At 45.6% G+C, this 19,028-nt stretch overlaps 1 protein-coding gene and 1 pseudogene across 1 annotated transcript in view; one reads left to right on the forward strand and one right to left on the reverse strand.

Moving 5' to 3' along the window:
* Window positions 1–4,640: 4,640 nt before the first annotated feature.
* On the reverse strand, window positions 4,641–4,736 carry LOC119626320 (U6 spliceosomal RNA; annotated as a pseudogene).
* A 693-nt stretch (window positions 4,737–5,429) lies between these two features.
* SF3A3 (splicing factor 3a subunit 3) overlaps window positions 5,430–19,028 on the forward strand; it is a 30,961-nt gene continuing 17,362 nt past the window's right edge. Inside the window, exons 1-11 of the mRNA XM_037997330.2 lie at window positions 5,430–6,345; window positions 6,649–6,696; window positions 8,712–8,764; window positions 8,867–8,972; window positions 11,747–11,819; window positions 12,263–12,354; window positions 15,008–15,090; window positions 16,697–16,835; window positions 17,912–17,980; window positions 18,391–18,458; window positions 18,622–18,729. Of these exons, the coding sequence (XP_037853258.1) occupies window positions 6,250–6,345; window positions 6,649–6,696; window positions 8,712–8,764; window positions 8,867–8,972; window positions 11,747–11,819; window positions 12,263–12,354; window positions 15,008–15,090; window positions 16,697–16,835; window positions 17,912–17,980; window positions 18,391–18,458; window positions 18,622–18,729 (935 nt within the window). The 5' untranslated portion in view covers window positions 5,430–6,249. The remainder of the gene's footprint in view (window positions 6,346–6,648; window positions 6,697–8,711; window positions 8,765–8,866; window positions 8,973–11,746; window positions 11,820–12,262; window positions 12,355–15,007; window positions 15,091–16,696; window positions 16,836–17,911; window positions 17,981–18,390; window positions 18,459–18,621; window positions 18,730–19,028) is intronic.

Below are 19,028 nucleotides of genomic sequence, written 5' to 3' on the forward strand. Positions count from 1 at the left end.
AAACCCTGCTAATTTTGTATTTTTAGTAGATGGGGTTTCATCATGTTGGCCAGGCGGGTCTGCAACTCCTGAGCTTAAGTGATCCACCCGCCTTGGCCTCCCAAAGTGCTGGAATTATAGGCGTGAGCCACCACGCCCGACCCAGGGTTGTTTTTGTAAACATTTTTAGTAGAGACAGGGTTTCTCCATGTTGGTCAGGCTAGTCTCGAACTCCTGACCTCAAGTGATCCGCCCACCTCGGCCCCCCAAAGTGCGGGGATTATAGGCGTGAGCCACCGCGCCCCACCCTCCCCGACATTTTCAGGAAACCTTTATGAATGCCTACCACGTGTGTTTATACTTAATAATTACCATATACGCTTACAGTTTTGTTTCTCTCTCCCACCAGCCTAAATAAGGACTGAGATCCTGCCTGCCTTGCACCCGCCTTGTTCTCAGCTCCTGGCACTTACTATGTGTTCAATAAATACTTGTTGAGGAAGAGCAGTCCAAGCATAGAAAACAACTGGTGCAAAGGCCTGGAGGTCTGAGAACATACGGTGCTTTGGGGAAGTAGCAAGTAATTCCATTTGGAGGAAGTGCCAGGAGAGTAAAATGGCAGGCGGAGCTCAGGTCTTTAAAAGCTGAATGCCAAGTTGCACAGACCTCACCCTGCAGGAAATGCAGCCTATGGAACTGTTTAAGCAGGGGCCTGGGGTGAGCGGAGTTGTAGAAAGATCATGCTGGCTGCAGCATGAATAATGGAGTGGAGGGGTAAGATGAGCAGGCTGGTTCGGAGGCCAGTGTAGTGGTCCAGGTGAGACAGCTTGCAGCAGGTAGCAGCTCGAATGGAAAAGGCAAGACTTACTGCCTGGAGTGGGGATGGAGAAACATTTAGGGGCAGGAAGGCATCAGGTTTGAGACAGAGTGACTGGAGGATGGTGGTGGTAAGGCAGTCCACCCACCTTACAGGAAGTAAGAGATGTACAGCCACAAAACTGTTTGATTTATTTCAATACAAACATTTTTCAGACTTAACATCTTAGAAACCCAGACATATAATCAAGGCCAGGCGCAGTGGCTCACGCCTCCCAGCACTTTGGGGGGCCGAGGCGGGTGGATCACCTGAGGTCAGGAGTTTGAGACCAACCTGGATAACATGATGAAGCCCCACCTCTTCTAAAAATACAAAACTTAGCTGGGCGTGGTGGTGGGCACCTGTAATCCCAGCTACTCCAGAGGTTGAGGCAGGAGAATTACCTGAATCCGGAGATGGAAGTTGCAGTGAGCCAAGATCGTGCCACTGCACTCCAGCCTGGGGGACAAGAGCAAAACTCCATCTTAAAAAAAGAAGAAACCCAGACGTATAATCAAAGATGTGTCATTGTTTAATTGACAATTTTTTCTCTCTTCCTTAGTAAAGCATAAAATAATACTGAGTTTACATTTGATGGCATCTCATATTCAAGAAATACCGAAGTTTATACCCCCAAAAAACAAAACAAAACAAAAAATATTTGCTGAGTCTCCACACTCCTTGAATGGAGATTTCTACTTTACCGCTTTCCTAATGTCCCAGGAAAAGCCCCAGATGCGTTGTGACTGGTTCTTTTCCCTAAGCTTGGCAGTCCTGGTTAAATTTCCGATATACAAATAAGATCCTCGTAACACCCCCATGAGTGGGCAGAACACAGGTCATTATTTCAATTTTATATTTATTTATTTATTTAGACAGTCTCACTCTATCGCCAGGCTGGAGTGCAGTGGCGTGATCTCGGCTCACTGCAACCTCCACCTCCTGGGTTCAAGTGATTCTCCTGTCTCAGCCTCCCAAGTAGCTGGGACTACAGGCATGCGCCACAACACCCAGTAATTTTTTTGTGTTTTTAGTAGAGACAGGGGTTTCACCATGTTGGCCAGGATGGTCTCGATCTCTTGACCTTGTGATCTGCCACCTCGGCCTCCCAAAGTGCTGGGATTACAAGCGTGAGTCACCATGCCCGGCCTCTGTTTTTTCAAACATTTTTTTTTCTTTTTTGAGACCGTGTCACCCAGGCTTGGAGTACAGTGGCATGATCATAGCTCACTATAACCTCGAACCCCTGGGCTCAAGTGATCCTCCTGCCTCAGCCTCCCATGTAGCTGAGAGTACAGGCAAGTGCCAGCAAGCCCAGCTAATTTTCTTATTTTTTTGTAGAGATGAGGTCTCGCTATGTTGCCCAGACTGTTCTAGAACTCCTGGCTTTAAGCGAAATTCCCAGCTTGGCCTCCCAAAGTGCTGGGATTACAGGCGTGAGCCACCGCACCCAGCCTGTTTTCAAACTTTTAGAAACAAAAAGTAATTCATGTTTATTGTAGACAAATTGGGCTGGGTGCAGTGGCTCACGCCTGTAATCACAGCACTTTGGGAGGCCAAGGCAGGAGGATTGCTTGAGCTCAGGAGTTGCAGACCAGCCTGGGCACCACAGTGAGACCTCATCTCTAGTAAAAAAAAAAAAAAAAAAAAAAAAAAAATTTACAGCGGGTCTGGTGACTCATGCCTATAATCCCAGCATTTTGGGAGGCCAAGGCAGGAAGATCGCTTGAGTCCAGGAGTTTGAGACCAGCCTGGGCAACATGGCAAAAAACCCTGTCTCTACAAAAAACACAAAAACTAGGAGGGTGTAGTGGCGCGCACTTATAGTCCCAGCTACTCAGGAGGCTGAAGTGGGAGGATAGCTTTAGCCCAGGAGGTCGAGGCTGCAGTGAGCTAAGATCATGCTACTGCACTCCAGCTTGGCAAGACCCTGTCTCAAAAAACATAAAAACCTCGGCCTGGTGTGGTGGCTCATGCCTGTAATTCCAGCATTTTGGGAGGCCAAGGTGGGCGGATCACCCTGAGGTCAGAAGTTCAAGACCAGCCTGGCCAACACAGCAAAACCCTATCCCTACTAAAAATACAAAAAGTAGCTGGGCATGGTGCCACACACCTGTAATCCCAGCTACTAGGGAGACTGAGGCAGAATGCTTGAACCCAGGAGGCGGAGGTTGCAGTGAGCCAAGATCGTGCTACTGCATTCCAGCTTGGATGACACAGCAAGACCCTGTCTCAAAAAAAAAAAAAAAAAAAAAAATTTCTTGACTGGGTGCAGTGGCTCACACCTGTAATCCCAGCATTTTGGGAGGCCAAGGCATGCAGATCACCCTGAGGTCAGGAGTTCAAGACCAGCCTGGCCAACAGAGCAAAACCCCGTCTCTACTAAAAATACAAAAATAAGCCAGGTGTGATGGCATGCGCCTGTAATCCCAGCTACTCAGGAGGCTGAGGCAGGAGAATCGTCTGAACACGGGAGGTGGAGGTTGCCGTGAGTTGAGATCATGCCCCAGCACTCCAGTCTGGCGACAGAGCGAGACTCCCAAAACAAAACTTTAAATGTGGCTTTTGTTGCGTGGGGAAAAAGAAAATTAACCAGGGTGGTGGCCCCCACCTGTGGGCGCCCCAGGGGTGGAGGCTGCAGTGAGCCATGATTATGCCACTGTACTCCAGCCTGGGGCAACAGAGAGAGACCCTATCCAAAAAAGAAAAAGAAAAAAGTGAACAATAGGTAAATTACCAATAATGTGATGTATTATGTCCTCATTCTTTTTTGTTAAACATAAATGTGCACATATGTATTTTCAGTTTTTTTTTTTTTTTTTTTTTTTTTTTGAGGCAGAGTCTTCACTCTGTCGCCCAGGTTGGAGTGCAGTGGCACCATCTCGGCTCACTGCAAGCTCCGCTCCCGGGTTCGTGCCATTCTCCTGCCTCAGCCTCCCGAGTAGCTGGGACTACAGGCGCCCGCCACCGTGCCCGGCTAATTTTTTGTATTTTTTAGTAGAGACGGGGTTTCACCGTGTTAGCCAGGATGGTCTCGATCTCCTGACCTCGTGATCCGCCCGCCTCGGCCTCCCAAAGTGCAGGGATTACAGGCGTGAGCCACCGGCGCCCGGCCTATATTTTCAGTTTTAAATTAATTTTTAAATTGAAAAAGTGTTTTTAAAAATAACTTTTCATGCTGTGCTTGGGGTGTATACAAAGAAAAATCTCCCATATCAGATCTCCAAGGCTGTCTGCTCAGGAACAACCACTGTTTACTGCTACTTGGATATCCTTACAGAAATAATCTCTTTGCACATCTATTTTTATACACACTTGTGCATCTAGCTTTTTTCAGTTTGTGTGGCCATCTCTCCATGTGAGTTCATACAGAGTTTTTAACAGTTTTATTGAAGTATAATTTATATACCATAAAATTCACCCATTTTAACAGTACAGTGCAATTAATTTTAGTAAAGTGAATAGAGTTATGCAACTGTATTCAATCCAATTTTAGAACATTGCTATCTGTCCAAAATGGATTCCTTGTGCGCATTTGTAATCACTTCCAATCTCTCCGCCGGTCACAAGCAACCACTCATATACTTTCTGCCTCCATAGATTTGCCTTTGTTAAATCAAGTTTAGCCTAAAGCTGCCTCCTTACATATTTTAAATTTAGCCTAAAGGTTTCTCTGTATATCGTGAACTATAACCTAAATGGAATTGTAAACAGACCATAGCCTACCCTTTGCCAATCACCGAGTTTTGGCCAATCAAATGGCAAACTATGCAAACCGTGTTCAAATAAGGCAAAGGCCAAGCTGTAACCGGTGTTTTGGGTTTGGTTTTTTTGTTTCGCAGGGGCTATGCTAATCTCTGTATGGTTCCAATTTTAGTATATGTGCTGCCATAGTGAGCACCAGTGTTTTTCTTTTAACACCGTTCTGGACATTTTATCTGAACATACACTGTTGTTTTTCTATCTGGCTTCTTTCACTTAGCATGATGCTTTCATGGTTCATCATTGTAGTATTCATTTATTGCAGGATAATGTTCCATTGTACTGTATGGATATACCACACTTTATCCATTTGCCAGTTAATGGACTCTTGGGTTGCATCCAGTTTTTGTCTATTATGAATAATGCCACCGTGAACATGTGAACACATGGACATGTTTGCATTTCTCTACCTACAAGTGAAGATATATAGACACAATCTCTTTTTTTTTTTTTTAAGGCTGTATAGCATTTCACAGCTGGTGTTCCACTGCTTGGATGCACAGTATTTTATTTTATTTTACTTTTTTTGAGAAGGAGTCTGTCTCTGTCGCCCAGGCTGGAGTGCAGTGGCTTGATCTCAGCTCACTGCAATGTCTGCCTCCTGGATTCAAGCGATTCTCCTGCCTCAGCCTCCCGAGTAGCTGTGACTACAGGCGTGTGCCACCATGCCTGGCTAATTTTTTGTATTTTTAATAGAGACGGGGTTTCACCATGTTAGACAGGATGGTCTTGATCTCCTGACCTCGTTGTATGCACAGTATTTTATTTAACATATTCCCTGCCGATAGACAAGTCGTTTCTACACGTGAATTTCTTTCTTCCTTTTTTTTTTTTTTTTTTTTTTTTTTTGAGACTGAGTCTCATTCTGTTGCCCAGGCTGGAGTGCAGTGGCACGATCTCAGCTCACTGCAATCTCTGCTTCCCAGGTTCAAGAGATTCTCCTGCCTCAGCCTCCGGAGTAGCTGAGACTACAGGTGTGTGCCACCACGCCCGGCTAATTTTTGTTTGTTTGTTTTTAGTAAAGACGGGGTTTCACCATGTTGGCAAGGCTGGTCTCGAACCCCTGACCTCAAGTGATCCGCCCGCCTCGGCCTCCCAAAGTGCTGAATTACAGGCGTGAGCTACCGCGCCCAGCCTCACATGTGAATTTCTTTAAAACCACCACCAGCAAAACCCCACTATTCCCATTTTACTGAGAAAGGTGCTGAAGTCCAGAGAAGCAGAAAACGTTCTCATAATTTACGCTGAAAGCTGCGTCCTCAAGTTCTGGTTTCCCATCTCCCACCCGCACTCCAACTGCTCGCGCAGTCCCCACAGTGTACCTGCCCGCCCAGCCGGCCCCAGCAAGCCCCAGGAAGCGGTCCGCTGAACCTCCGGCTCTTGGGTTTTCCTATGCCCCCTGGAGGTATCTGCAAACCTCTCGGCATCGCTCCACCACACCTCCCACCAGCAGGGGGCACTGTTGCCATCTCTATAACACAGACTGGCCTTCCTTGTGGTGCTCATGTTTTCCTAAGTCCCCGGGCACTTCCGGCACTCGCGGAACTTTGATGCAGCTGGATGCACAACGTGGGGACTCAGGCGCGCCGGGCGGCAGGAGTTGCTTCCGGCCGTGTAGGTGGTCTGAATTGGGAGGCTGCGGCTAAGGGAAGATGGAGACAATACTGGAGCAGCAGCGGCGCTATCATGAGGAGAAGGAACGGCTCATGGACGTCATGGCTAAAGAGATGCTCACTAAGAAGTCCACGGTGAGTTGGGCCTGAGCAGGGGCTGCGGCAGGGGCATGGGCCTCAATCCCGTGTTTGACCTCTGAGAGCTTGCTTTGGCCCTCAGCGCCTCCCCGCACTCCGGCTCCTGCCTCCTCCGGGGCTCCCTCTCCGAGCTCCGGTCTTGGTAACCTCCTCCTGGGGTCCAGAGCCCCAGAGGCCTTTCTTCCTCAGCTGCTAAAACCTGAGCGGGTAAAACCTGAGCGGGTAAGCTCCGCCCTCAGGCGGCCTTTTCTGTTCCAGAACGCAAGCTAACGGCGTTTGTGTCACCGTTTGCTTTTTCAGCTCCGGGACCAGATCAATTCTGATCACCGCACTCGGGCCATGCAAGATGTGAGTGCCCAGCTGTCTGTCACTCTTTGGGTTGGCGAGGGCGGGAAAAGAGAGGGGAAGTGAAGTGCGGGATCTCAGCATGAGCACTGGCCATAGGTAACCGGATTGGCCAATCGCGGGCTCTCTGCCTGGACAGATGTCCACAGGCTGCCGAACTAAGGGTGCTTCCTCAGTTCTCTGAATGGGGAACGCTTACGCATTCTTCATTAATCGGAAAGGTGCCCCTTTTTTTTTTCTTTTGAGACGGAGTCTCGCTCTGTTGCCCAGGCGCGGTCTCGGCTCCCTGCAACATCCAACTCCCGGGTTCAAGCGATTCTCCTGCCTCAGCCTCCGGAGTAGTTGGGATTACAGGCGCTCGCCACCACGCCCGGCTAATTTTTGTATTTTTAGTAGAGACAGAGTTTCACCATGTTGGTCAGGCTGGTCTCAAACTCCTGACCTCGTGATCCACCTACCTTGGCCTCCCAAAGTGCTGGGATTCCAGGCGAGAGCCACCGCGCCCGGCTTACACGTGTCCGTTCTTACAGCATCCTGTATCCCTTGGATGTGCAAACAATAGTTATGAGGAGTCCATGACTCAGGTGCATAGCTACAATCCTTGCCTTAAAATATATATATATATACACACACACACACACACATATATATAAATATATATATACACACACACACATATATATATGTGTATACCGTATATTAGTGTTTTTCTCCCAGGATACTGCTTTAAAGCGTTTTGGACTACTAAACTGCATTTGTCTGGTAGTAGTTCAATTTATTACTTAAAAGAAAAACAGGCCGGGCGCGGTGGCTCAAGCCTGTAATCCCAGCACTTTGGGAGGCCGAGACGGGCGGATCACGAGGTCAGGAGATGGAGACCATCCTGGCTGACACGGTGAAACCCCGTCTCTACTAAAAAATACAAAAAACTAGCCAGGCGAGGTGGCGGCGCCTGTAGTCCCAGCTACTTGGGAGGCTGAGGCAGGAGAATGGCGTGAACCCGGGAGGCGGAGCTTGCAGTGAGCTGAGATCCGGCCACTGCACTCCAGCCTGGGTGACAGAGCGAGACTCCGTCTCCAAAAAAAAAAAAAAAGAAAAACAAGATGCTATTTAAATTTTTAAACAGGGTGATGAGTAAATGGAGGTTCATTTTACTACGTTCCTTACTCTTGGGTACGTTTGAAACCTGTTTAAAAAGGAATAAAAGACCTACTTGGACCTTCTGATTTGCAGGAGATGATCAGATTACAAGCCCTCAGCCCCAAAATACTCTGAAAACCAAGGATTTTCTTTTTTTCCCCTTGGGTGATTATTTGGTGTCAAAATCGGACCTGATCTCACTTGACAGGTTTACTGGCCTGAACCTGTGATAGGCTTTTTATGGTCTTTAATTTATCCCACTTAGTAAATAAGGTATAAGGTTTATGGCAGAACTGTGTGCTCCAGATTCCACTAGGGATGTTACATAATATGTGATACCTTTTCTGAACTTAAAAATTCCAAATTCTGAAACAAATCTGGTCCTAAAAGTTTTGGAGGAGGGACTATGTACCTGTACCATCCTAAATTAGTATATTTTGACTACAAAGGAATCCTATGTAATGTTTATTTAGCCTGTCTACTCCTCAGTCAAGCTTTTTGAAATAGTGAATATCATCTTTATCTTTAAGGATGTTAGGTGGGAGCTAGTGTTTAGCCAAAGAGGGTGAGTCTGTTACAGGGAAAGTTAGGCATCGGTGGTATGTAAAAATAGGAGCCACCCCTTAAATGTTACCATTTAGGTAATGTTCCAATCGACCTGCTTAAAAAACTAACCAGGAATCAGGGCTGTTAAAGGGCTATTGAAAAACTAACCAGGAAACAGGGCTATTAAAGGTACTAGGAAGCACAGAACTCTTAAGACCATGTCCATATCTCTTGAGATTGCCCTGGGCTTTGACCGGAGAGCCCTTGTTGTTTGCTTAGCTCTACATTTGTGCAAATTGCCTCGTTCTGATGGTTTTGTATTTGCCTTTCAGAGGTATATGGAGGTCAGTGGGAACCTGAGGGATTTGTATGATGATAAGGATGGGTAAGTGACAGTCACAGCTAATCTAAGAGTTAGTGCTTCTGAGGAGCCATGGTTAAAGGACTGACTTTGTGCTCTATCTTTGAAATTTTCCTGAAATTGCAGATTACGAAAGGAGGAGCTCAATGCCATTTCAGGACCCAATGAGTTTGCTGAATTCTATAATAGACTCAAGCAAATAAAGGAATTCCACCGGAAGCACCCAAATGAGGTATGTCCTCCGAAAAGTATTTTGTCCAGACCTATCTTTAAAGCATACTAAAGGAAAGGTATAAAGGAAACGACATGTACTATTCAGATGCACTTCAAGAAAGAACTTGCCATTTAGGTGCAAGGACCATAGTTAGCTGACATCCTACAACTGCACTGTTTTCAGCATCTCCCTCAGCTTTTAAGCCAAGGCCGGCCGGGCATGGTGGCTTACACCTGTAATCCCAGCACTTTGGGAGGCCGAGGTCGGCGGATCACCTGAGGTCGGGAGTTCGAGACCAGCCTGACGAACATAGTGAAACCCCATCTCTACTAAAAATGCAAAAATTAGCCAGGCATGGTGGCATGCGCCTGTAATCCCAGCTACTTGGGAGGCTGAGGCAAGAGAATCACTTGAACCTGGGAGACGGAGGTTGCAGTGAGCTGAGATTGCGCCATCGCACTCCATCCTGAGGGACAAGAGTGAGCTTTCATCTCAAAAAAAAGCCAAGGCCACATTTCGTGGGCAGCTCCCGGCCAGTGACTGAGCACAGTATGGGTACTAGGGCCCAGCAATTTGGTCCACTGTGAGACTCCTCTGATGAGTAATCTTTGCTCCACAGCTCCCCATTGGGTGGGTTAAGATTTTGTCCGATCTACATTGTGGTCTAGGCTATCCTGGCCTAATTCTGCTTTCTCCTCCTTTTTATCTTTCACAGAAATTACTCCCCCCAATAAATTATGCTCCTAACTCTGTCTTTTTTTTTTTCTTTTTTGAGATGGAATCTCGCTCTGTCGCCCAGGCTGGAGTGCAGTGGCGTGATTTCGGCTTTCTGCAAACTCCACCTCCCGAGTTCACGCCATTCTCCTGCCTCAGCCTCCTGAGTAGCTGGGACTACAGGTGCCCGCCACCACGCCTGGCTAATTTTGTGTATTTTTTAGTAGAGACAGGGTTTCACCATGTTAGCCAGGATAGTCTCGATCTCCTGACCTCATAATCCGCCCATCTCGGCCTCCCAAAGTGCTGGGATTACAGGCGTGAGCCACCGCGCCTAGCCCTCATATACCCTGGAGCTCACTTATAATAAGGTAGTTAAGAGAAAAAGGGCCTGGGAAGGCGTCCATCAGAAAGGTCACATGACCACTCCAGGTGGTATTGCCTTACAGAAGTTAAGCAAAAGAGAGTTTCAGAAAGGTAGTCATGGTGTCAGCTTATTGATTGATAACTGCCAGGATTGCTATTTCATTAAAGTAGTAGGAATGGAAATCTGGTCACAAGGTAAAGATGGGTAATGGGGAAGTAGAAGTATGGAGTATGGAACATGCATTTGAAAGGCTGGTAGCAGCCGGGTTCAGTGGCTCACGCCTGTAATTCCAGCACTTTGGGAGGCTGAGGCAGGCAGATCACAAAGTCAAGAGTTTGAGACCAGCCTGGCCAACGTGGTGAAACCCGTCTCTACTAAAAACAAAAATTAGCTGGGCTTAGTGGTGCACGCCTGTGATCCCAGCTTCTTGTGAGGCTGAGGCAGGAGAATCGCTTGAACCCAGGACATGGAGGTTGCAGTGAGCTGAGATCACGCCACTGCACTCCACCCTGGGCAACAGAGCAAGACTCCATCAAAAAAAAAAAAAAAAAAACTGGTAGGAAAAAGAAGGGGAGAAACAGGAGGGTATTGGGGAAGATAAAGAAGCATACTTATTTGAAGGAGCACAGGGAAAAAGGAAGAGATTAAAAACAGCAAAAAAATAGAGGCTGTTTATTGCAGTACATAGTGTGGAGGTAAACGAAGGGATCCTCACACACATAGCCCCCTTGGAGAATAGAGAATGAGGTCTTCTGCTAACCAAGAGAGAATAAATGAGTACCATTCTGATGTGTTAACCTTATTCCAGCCATGGTCAAAATGTAACGAGGAATAAATGCTTAAATAACTGGTTAGAAGGATGCCCAAGATACACTAAGTGTCAGAAGCAAGTCTTTTATGCTAAAAAATAAAAATAAAAATGTATGCAGGCATGAATATACTTATACAAATACATATGTTTAAATATATAGAGCACTGTTTTCCAAACTTTGTGCATATTTGAGCCACCTGGGGATCTTTAAAATGTACTGATACCTGCCTTCCTTTGATTTAATTGGTATCAGGTGCATCAGGATTTTAAAAACCCTCCCCGGGTGATTCTAATATGCAGCAAAGTTTGGGAACCACTGGCATAGCAAAAGCTCTGTTAACAGTGGTTACCTGTTCTCAGGAGAATTAATAAAGGTGGACTTTTGAGGTTTTGTGAGCATATGTTACTTTAGTGAGTTTTACTCAAACAATACAAAAAAGTGGAGAAAAACAAGGTAATTGGAGAACAGTAGTAGGTTCCTAGTGAAAAATCAAGGCCAAATAAATCATCAGAAGTCCAACTTTCTGTGTATTTCATTTCTGTGATCTTGCAACTTTTACATTGAAAAATCCACCTGAGGTCGGGCACAATGGTTCATGCCTGTAATCCCAGCACTTTGGGAGACCAAGCTGGGCAGATCACTTGAGCTTAGGAGTTTAAGACCAGCCTGGGCAACATGGCAAAACCCTGTCTCCACTAAAAATACAAGAATTAGCCAACCATGGTGGTGCGTGCCTGTAGTCCCAGCTACTCGGGTGGCCAAAGCAGGAGAATCGCTTGAACCTGGGAAGTAGAGGTTGCAGTGAGCCAAGATTGTGCCAGTGCACTCCAGCCTGGGCAACAGAGCAGAGTCCGTCTCAAAAAAGAAAAATCCACCTGAGCTTTTACTTTTCCCCTCAGATCTGTGTGCCAATGTCAGTGGAATTTGAGGAGCTCCTGAAGGCTCGAGAGAATCCGAGTGAAGAGGCACAAAGTAAGTAGAGGTGAAAATTTCATTCGGCACCAGCAAAAGTACAGGTTAATTACAGCTCAGATTTGCAGCCATGGCCTCAGATATATTTATAGCCAGGATTTCTTGCTGGTTTTGTCTTTGCTGGTTTCTGGGCTAGAGTGACATCCTAAATTGGTCTTGGGTGCACAATGTTCATTTTGTTCTACCTCAAATTTACTGGCTTGGAAAGCCAAGGATTGTTCACTTTAGTTCACAATACTAAAATGAGTGAGCCCTTGTTACCTTGTAAGAGAACACTCACTTTTGATCTCATTTAACTTATTGGAGGTTATATTGTGAGCAAAGGGAGGACATTTGGGTGAAGTGCTGCCTCAGGAAACTAGGAACAAGCAGTCCATTTGAAAAGGTAAGTCTAAGAGAGTGGTGTGTATAAACTGAATCATTGATGTATCTGATTCCCTCAGACTTAGTGGAGTTCACAGATGAAGAGGGATATGGTCGTTATCTCGATCTCCATGACTGTTACCTCAAGTACATTAACCTGAAGGCATCTGAGGTAAGACCTGGGAAAGGGCAGAGAGGTTCTGATTCTCCAAGTAAGTCAGGACACTAGACTGGGACTAGTAGACATGAAGCCATTGTAAAGTGTCTTCCTTGTGTTTTAAAACTGTTATGTAAATATTAAAGAGGTGATATGCTTTCTTGGAATGAAATACTATTCAAAATGAAGTTTTCTACAGTGAAAACAAGCATATTTATTTATTAATACATTTTATTTTTTTATTTTTGAGATGAGGTCTTACCATGGTGTGATCGTTGCTCACTGTAACCTCAACTTCTGGGCTCAAGTGATCCTCCCACCTTAGCCTTCTGAGTAATTGAGGATACAGGTGCATACCACCACCACACTTGGCTAATTTTTGTATTTTTTGTAAAGATGGGGTCTTGCAGTGTTGCCCAGGCTGGCCACAAACTCTTCACCTCAAGTGATCCTCTTGTCTCAGCCTCCCACAGTGTTGGGATTACAGGCATGAGCCACTGTACCCAGCCCATTATCAATACAACAAGCGTATTTTACCTTTGCCAAAATAAATCTTTTTTTTTTTTTTTTTTTTTTTTTTTTTGAGACAGGGTCTCATTTTGTCACCCAGGCTGGAGTGCAGTGGCATGATCTTGGCTCACTGTATCCTAGACCTCCTGGACTCAAGTGATGGATCCCGCCTCAGCCCCACCAAGTACTTGGGACTACAGGCGTGTGCCACCATGCCCAGCTAGTTTTTTGTATTTTGTGTAGAGATGGAGTTTTGCCATGTTGCCAAGGCTAGTCTCAAACTTCTGAGCTCAAGCAATCCGCCTGCCTTGGCCTCACAAAGTGTTGGGATTATAGACGTGAGCCATTGCACCCAGCCTTACATAAGATTTCTTTAAAATTTTTTTTTTTTTTTTTTAATAAATACCATTTTCCTGGCCGGACACAGTCGCTCACGCCTATAATCCCAGCACTTTGGTAGGCCAAGGCAGGCAGATCACCTGGGGTCGGGAGTTCAAGACCAGCCTGACCAACGTGGAGAAACCCTGTCTCTACTAAAAATACAAAATTAGCTGGGCATGGTGGCGCATGCCTGTAATCCTAGCTACTCAGGAGACTGAGGCAGGAGAATTGCTTGAACCCAGGAGGCGGAGGTTGCGGTGAGCCGAGATTGCACCATTGCACTCCAGCCTGAGCAACAAGAGCAAAACTCCATCCAAAAAAAATTTTTTTTGTAGAAATAGGGTTTCACCGGCCGGGTGCGGTGGCTCACACCTGTAATCCCAGCACTTTGGGAGGCCGAGGTGGGCGGATCACGAGGTCAGGAGTTGGAGACCATCCTGGCTAACGTGGTGAAACCCCATCTCTACTAAAACTACAAAAAATTAGCCGGGCGTGGTGGTGGGCGCCTGTAGTCCCAGCTACTCAGGAGGCTGAGGTGGGAGAATTGTCGTGAGCCCGAGAGGCGGAGCTTACAATGAGCCAAGATGGTGCCACTATACTCCGGCCTAGGCGACAGAGCCAGACTCTGTCTCCAAAAAAAAAAAACAAAAAGAAATAGGGTTTCACCATGTTGTTCCAGGCTGGTCTTGGACTCTTGAACTCAATCAATCCTCCTGCCTCAGCTTCTCAAAGCCTTGGGATTACAGGCATGAGCCACTGTGCCCACCCAGATTTATGTTTTCTTCTAGGTGTCCCTGGTTTAGACACAAACAATACTAGGTACATGAAAGACACAACGACGTGATCTTTCTGTCAGCAAAAAGCTATTTAATGTCTTTTCTTAAAGATGTTTAAAAATAGCTTATCAGGGGCCGGGTGCAGTGGCTCACACCTGTAACCCCAGCACTTTGGTAGGCCAAGGCAAGTGGATCACCTGAGGTCGGGTGTTCAAGACCAGCCTGACCAACATGCAGAAACCCTGTCTCTACTAAAAATAGAAAAAATTAGCCAGACGTGGTGGCGCATGCCTATAATCCCAGCTACTCAGGAGGCTGAGGCAGAGGAGAATCGCTTGAACCTGGGAGGTGGAGGTTGCAGTGAGCCAAGATCATGCCATTGTACTCCAGTTTGGGCAGTAAGAGCCAAACTCTGTCTCAAAAAAAAAAAAAAAAAATAGCTTAGGACGAGATGAGCTTTAATATGGCAAATCTCAAAAGGATCACAAGGAAATACGTGATTAAATTCCTCATGGAGTTGTGAGGAAATGTTCCAGAAGTGCAGTGACCAAACTTCAAGTTCCATGTGGGCAAGTCAGGTCCCTTGCCTGTTTTGTTGTCTTCTGTACCCCATACTTGGTACAAAGATGCTCAATAAGTAGTTACTTGCGTGAACAAATGGCACCTTTGAGGACCTTGTTTTAGGATGTCAGAGTCTTTAACCAAGACCCTAGCGTGAGGTAATAATCGACAAATGTTTCTTTTAGTTTAATGTTCATTAACTTGATGTTTATTTTTTAAAGTTATTTATGTCTGATATTTTCCTTCAGTCCAGTGAAATTAACACTCCAATTGTAGTAGGATTGAATGATGGGAAAGCAGAAAAAAAACAAAAATTAGCCAGCCCTTGTTACTTTGTTAGAAAACATTCAATGTCGATCTCACTTATTGGAGATTATATTGTAAGTTGTTACAGTATAAATACCTAACTAAATTTCTTATCATTTCTTTCCTCTTTGAAGAAGCTGGATTATATCACATACTTGTCCATCTTTGACCAATTATTTGACATTCCTAAAGAAAGGAAGAATGCAGAGTATAAGAGGTAGGCATTAATAGCTTCTAGGTCTTTCTTGGATTTGATTAGAAGATAATGTGAAGTTTTTGAGGGTGAAGTTCTGAATTTGTTGCCTGGAATGCATACATGAAGGCGTACTTCCAGGTTCATTGGAGGATGGGGTTATGAATGATGTGGTTTTAAAACCTTTGCAATACTCTGGATGTGGACAAAGGTGTGTCTGTGGACACATGTTCTATCATATGCCCATACTGTTCTTAATTTTGTCTCATTATAGAAGGAACTCTCCCACTCTGGGACTTCTGTGTTTTCGGAGTTTTATGGGAAAAAATTAGACTTTCTCAGATTGTGATTGAAGTGAGATGCTTAGGTGTGATGTATAAGTGAAAAATTTATGTTTTTGTTGATTACTCCCCTGATTAGTGATTTTATACCCTTAATTTCCCCTCTTTTTCTCCTTTTCTTTTTACTGAAATCTTGTATTATGTGAGGTAATTAAGACCTTAGTATTTAGCATCATTTTATGAGAATAAAAGGAGGTGGGAAAGGTCAGAATGAAAATGACATGTTGGGAAAAATGTCCATTCTAAGTTCATTTAAAAATGAGTATTGGCCGGGCACGGTAGCCCACACCTGTAATCCCAGCACTTTGGGAGGCCAAGACAGGCGGATCACCTGAGGTCAGGAGTTCGCGACGACCAGCCTGACCAATGTGGAGAAACAGTCTCTATTAAAAACACAAAATTAGGCCAGGCGCGGTGGCTCACGCCTGTAATCCCAGCACTTTGGGAGGCCGAGGCAGGCAGATCACAAGGTCAGGAGATCGAGACCGTCCCTGGCTAACATGGTGAAACCCCGTCTCTACTAAAAATGCAAAAAATTAGCCGGGCGTGGTGGCAGGCACCTGTGGTCCCAGCTACTTGGGAGGCTGAGGCAGGAGAATGGCCTGAACCCGGGAGGCGAAGCTTGCAGTGAGCTGAGATCGCGCCACTGCACTCCAGCCTGGGCGACTGAGGGACTCCGTCTCAAAAAAAAAAAAAATACAAAATTAGCCGGGCGCGGTGGCTCACACCTGTAATCCCAGCACTTTGGGAGGCCGAGGCGGGCGGATCACGAGGTCAGGAGATCGAGACCATCCTGGCTAACACGGTGAAACCCCGTCTCTACTAAAACTACAAAAAAATTAGCTGGGCGTGGTGGCGGGCGCCTGTAGTCCTAGCTACTTGGGAGGCTGAGGCAGGAGAATGGCGTGAACCTGGGAGGCAGAGCTTGCAGTGAGCCGAGATTGTGCCACTGCATTCCATCCTGGGCGACAGAGCGAGACTCTGTCTCAAAAAAAAAAAAATACAAAATTAGCCGGGCGTGGTGGCGCATGCCTGTAATCCCAGCTACTCGGGAGGCTGAGGCAGGAGAATCACTTGAACCTGGGAGGCGGAGGTTGTGGTGAGCTGAGATCATGCCATTGCACTCCAGCCTGGGCAAGAAGAACGAAAGTCCGTTTCAAAAAAAAAAAAAAAAGCATTAAAAAGATAGCGTTACTAGAATTATAAGTACTATATATTCTACAGGGAATAACAAGATAGCAAAAATAGAAACCCTTTTTGCTTTCTCTGCATTGTATGTTCCTCTGTAGATACCTAGAGATGCTGCTCGAGTACCTTCAGGATTACACAGATAGAGTGAAGCCTCTCCAAGATCAGAATGAACTTTTTGGGAAGATTCAGGCTGAGTTCGAGAAGAAATGGGAGAATGGAACCTTTCCTGGATGGCCGGTGAGCTTCAGTGGGGTGTGAATGGTGGACATGCCAAGGAATTGAAGTAATTATTTTCCTTTATCTTGAGCTTCCACTTCAGGGCGTTAGGTATCAATTCCTTGGTATCACTTGTGACAATGAGGTATTCCTGCCAAGTATGCTATGTTTTTTTGTTTGTTTGTTTTTTTGTTTTCTTTTTTTTTTTTTAGAGACGGAGTTTCACTCTTGTTGCCCAGGCTGGAGTACAATGGCAGGATCTTGGCTCACCTCAACCTCCGCCTCCTGGGTTCAAGCGATTCTCCTGCCTCAGCCTCTCGAATAGCTGGTATTACAGGCACCCGCCACCACACCCAGCTAATTCTGTGCTTTTAGTGGAGACGGGGTTTCTCCCTATTTGTCAGACTGGCCTCAAACTCCTGAGCTCAGGTGGTCTGCCCACCTCAGCCTCCCAAAGTGCTGGGATTACAGGCATGAGCCATCACACCCGGCCGTATGTGAGGTTTTTCTTGTGTCTAATTTGGAGCAAGACTGTCAGGGTCTACTTGCCTTTGACTGTGCCCAGATTTTCACCAATCACATCATTACTGTTATGTGGTTCCTGCCGACCAAGAGCTTATCAGATCATATGTTAGAAATCTACATTCTCACTTCTGGGGATAAACATGAGTTTTTCCTGAACTCTCCAGGGAGAGAATGTGGATCAACCTTACCTTGATCCTAAACCTGGTGGTTTGTTTGTTTTGTTTTGCTTCGTTTTGTTTTTTGGGAGACAAAGTCTCCATCTGGCTTCTAGTCTGGAGTGTAGTGGCATGATCATACCTCACTGCTGCAGCCTCAACCTCCTGGGCTCAAGAGATCTTCCTGCCTTGGACTCCTGAGTAGCTGGGACCACAGGCACATGCCACCATGCCCAGCTAATTCATGTGGTTTTTTTTGTAGAGATGGGATTTCACCATGTTGCTCTGACTGGTCTCTAACTCCTGAACTCAAGCAATTCACCCATCTAGACCTCCCAAAGTGCTGAAATTACAGGTGTGAGCCACCACGCCTGGCCTAAACCTGGATCTTAATAAATACCATATTGTTCTTTCCAGAAAGAGACAAGCAGTGCTCTGACCCATGCTGGAGCCCATCTTGACCTCTCTGCATTCTCCTCCTGGGAGGTATGTTTCCTTCAGCAGTAGTACTGTTCTTCCTGTCTATTTTTCTGTCTTTAAAGACTGCTCTGCTGTCTTTAATACCATGGTTGTGTTGTGATAAGGCACTATTTCTTGGGATCAAGCATCTACAAAGTAGCAAAGTAAAAAGAAAAAAATTACTACTTGGGAAACTGAAATAATCATTCTAACTACATTAAGCTGTAGTAAAGTAAAGTAAATGGAACACTACCAGTATGGTTAAGTCTGAAGATAATTACAGATTCAGTCCTCTGGAGAGTTTAGACTTACTGTCAGATTGGCTATGAAATGTGTGGTCCTGCCACAGCCTCAGGAACACCCACCCTCTGTCCTGCATTTGGGGTTTCCCAAAAATCTGTTAATGTAATATTGTAATTTTTCCCTTCTTTGTACAGGAGTTGGCCTCTCTGGGTTTGGACAGATTGAAATCTGCTCTCTTAGCTTTAGGCTTGAAATGTGGCGGGTAAGGAATGGTTTTTCTATCAAAACTATTCAGTTTGCTATGTGTTTGCACAGTCTTCTAAGTAGCTCTGATTCCATTTTTTTTCTGTTGCTCCACACTGCAAAAACAAGCGAGCCTCTGTGGTAAAGTAATCCTGAAATCCTTTGCCATCCTGTCTCCTTAGGACCCTAGAAGAGCGAGCCCAGAGACTATTCAGCACCAAAGGAAAGTCCCTGGAGTCACTTGATACCTCTTTGTTTGCCAAAAATCCCAAGTCAAAGGGCACCAAGCGGTGAGTGGCTGGGGTAGCACTCTGCTTGTGGCTTTTAAATGTTATTCCCATGCAGAATTTTTAACCACAGTGGAGACTTTAAAGCCTGCTTTATCCCCGTTATTGGTCGACAGAGATCCAGTCTGCTCTTTCTCTCTACTAATAGAGAATACTATCACTGTTAATATAAACAAAGGACCGTCTGTATTCATCTGATTGAGAGCACGTCAAGTTTCTAAGTTTGAAACCGTGTTCTTGGCACCTTTAATAGGTTATAGAGGCTAAAAGGCTAAATAGGTTCAAGAACTATTTTTCTAAGC

The sequence above is a fragment of the Chlorocebus sabaeus genome, chromosome 20, assembly GCF_047675955.1.
Source record: "Chlorocebus sabaeus isolate Y175 chromosome 20, mChlSab1.0.hap1, whole genome shotgun sequence".
Lineage (NCBI taxonomy): Eukaryota > Metazoa > Chordata > Mammalia > Primates > Cercopithecidae > Chlorocebus > Chlorocebus sabaeus.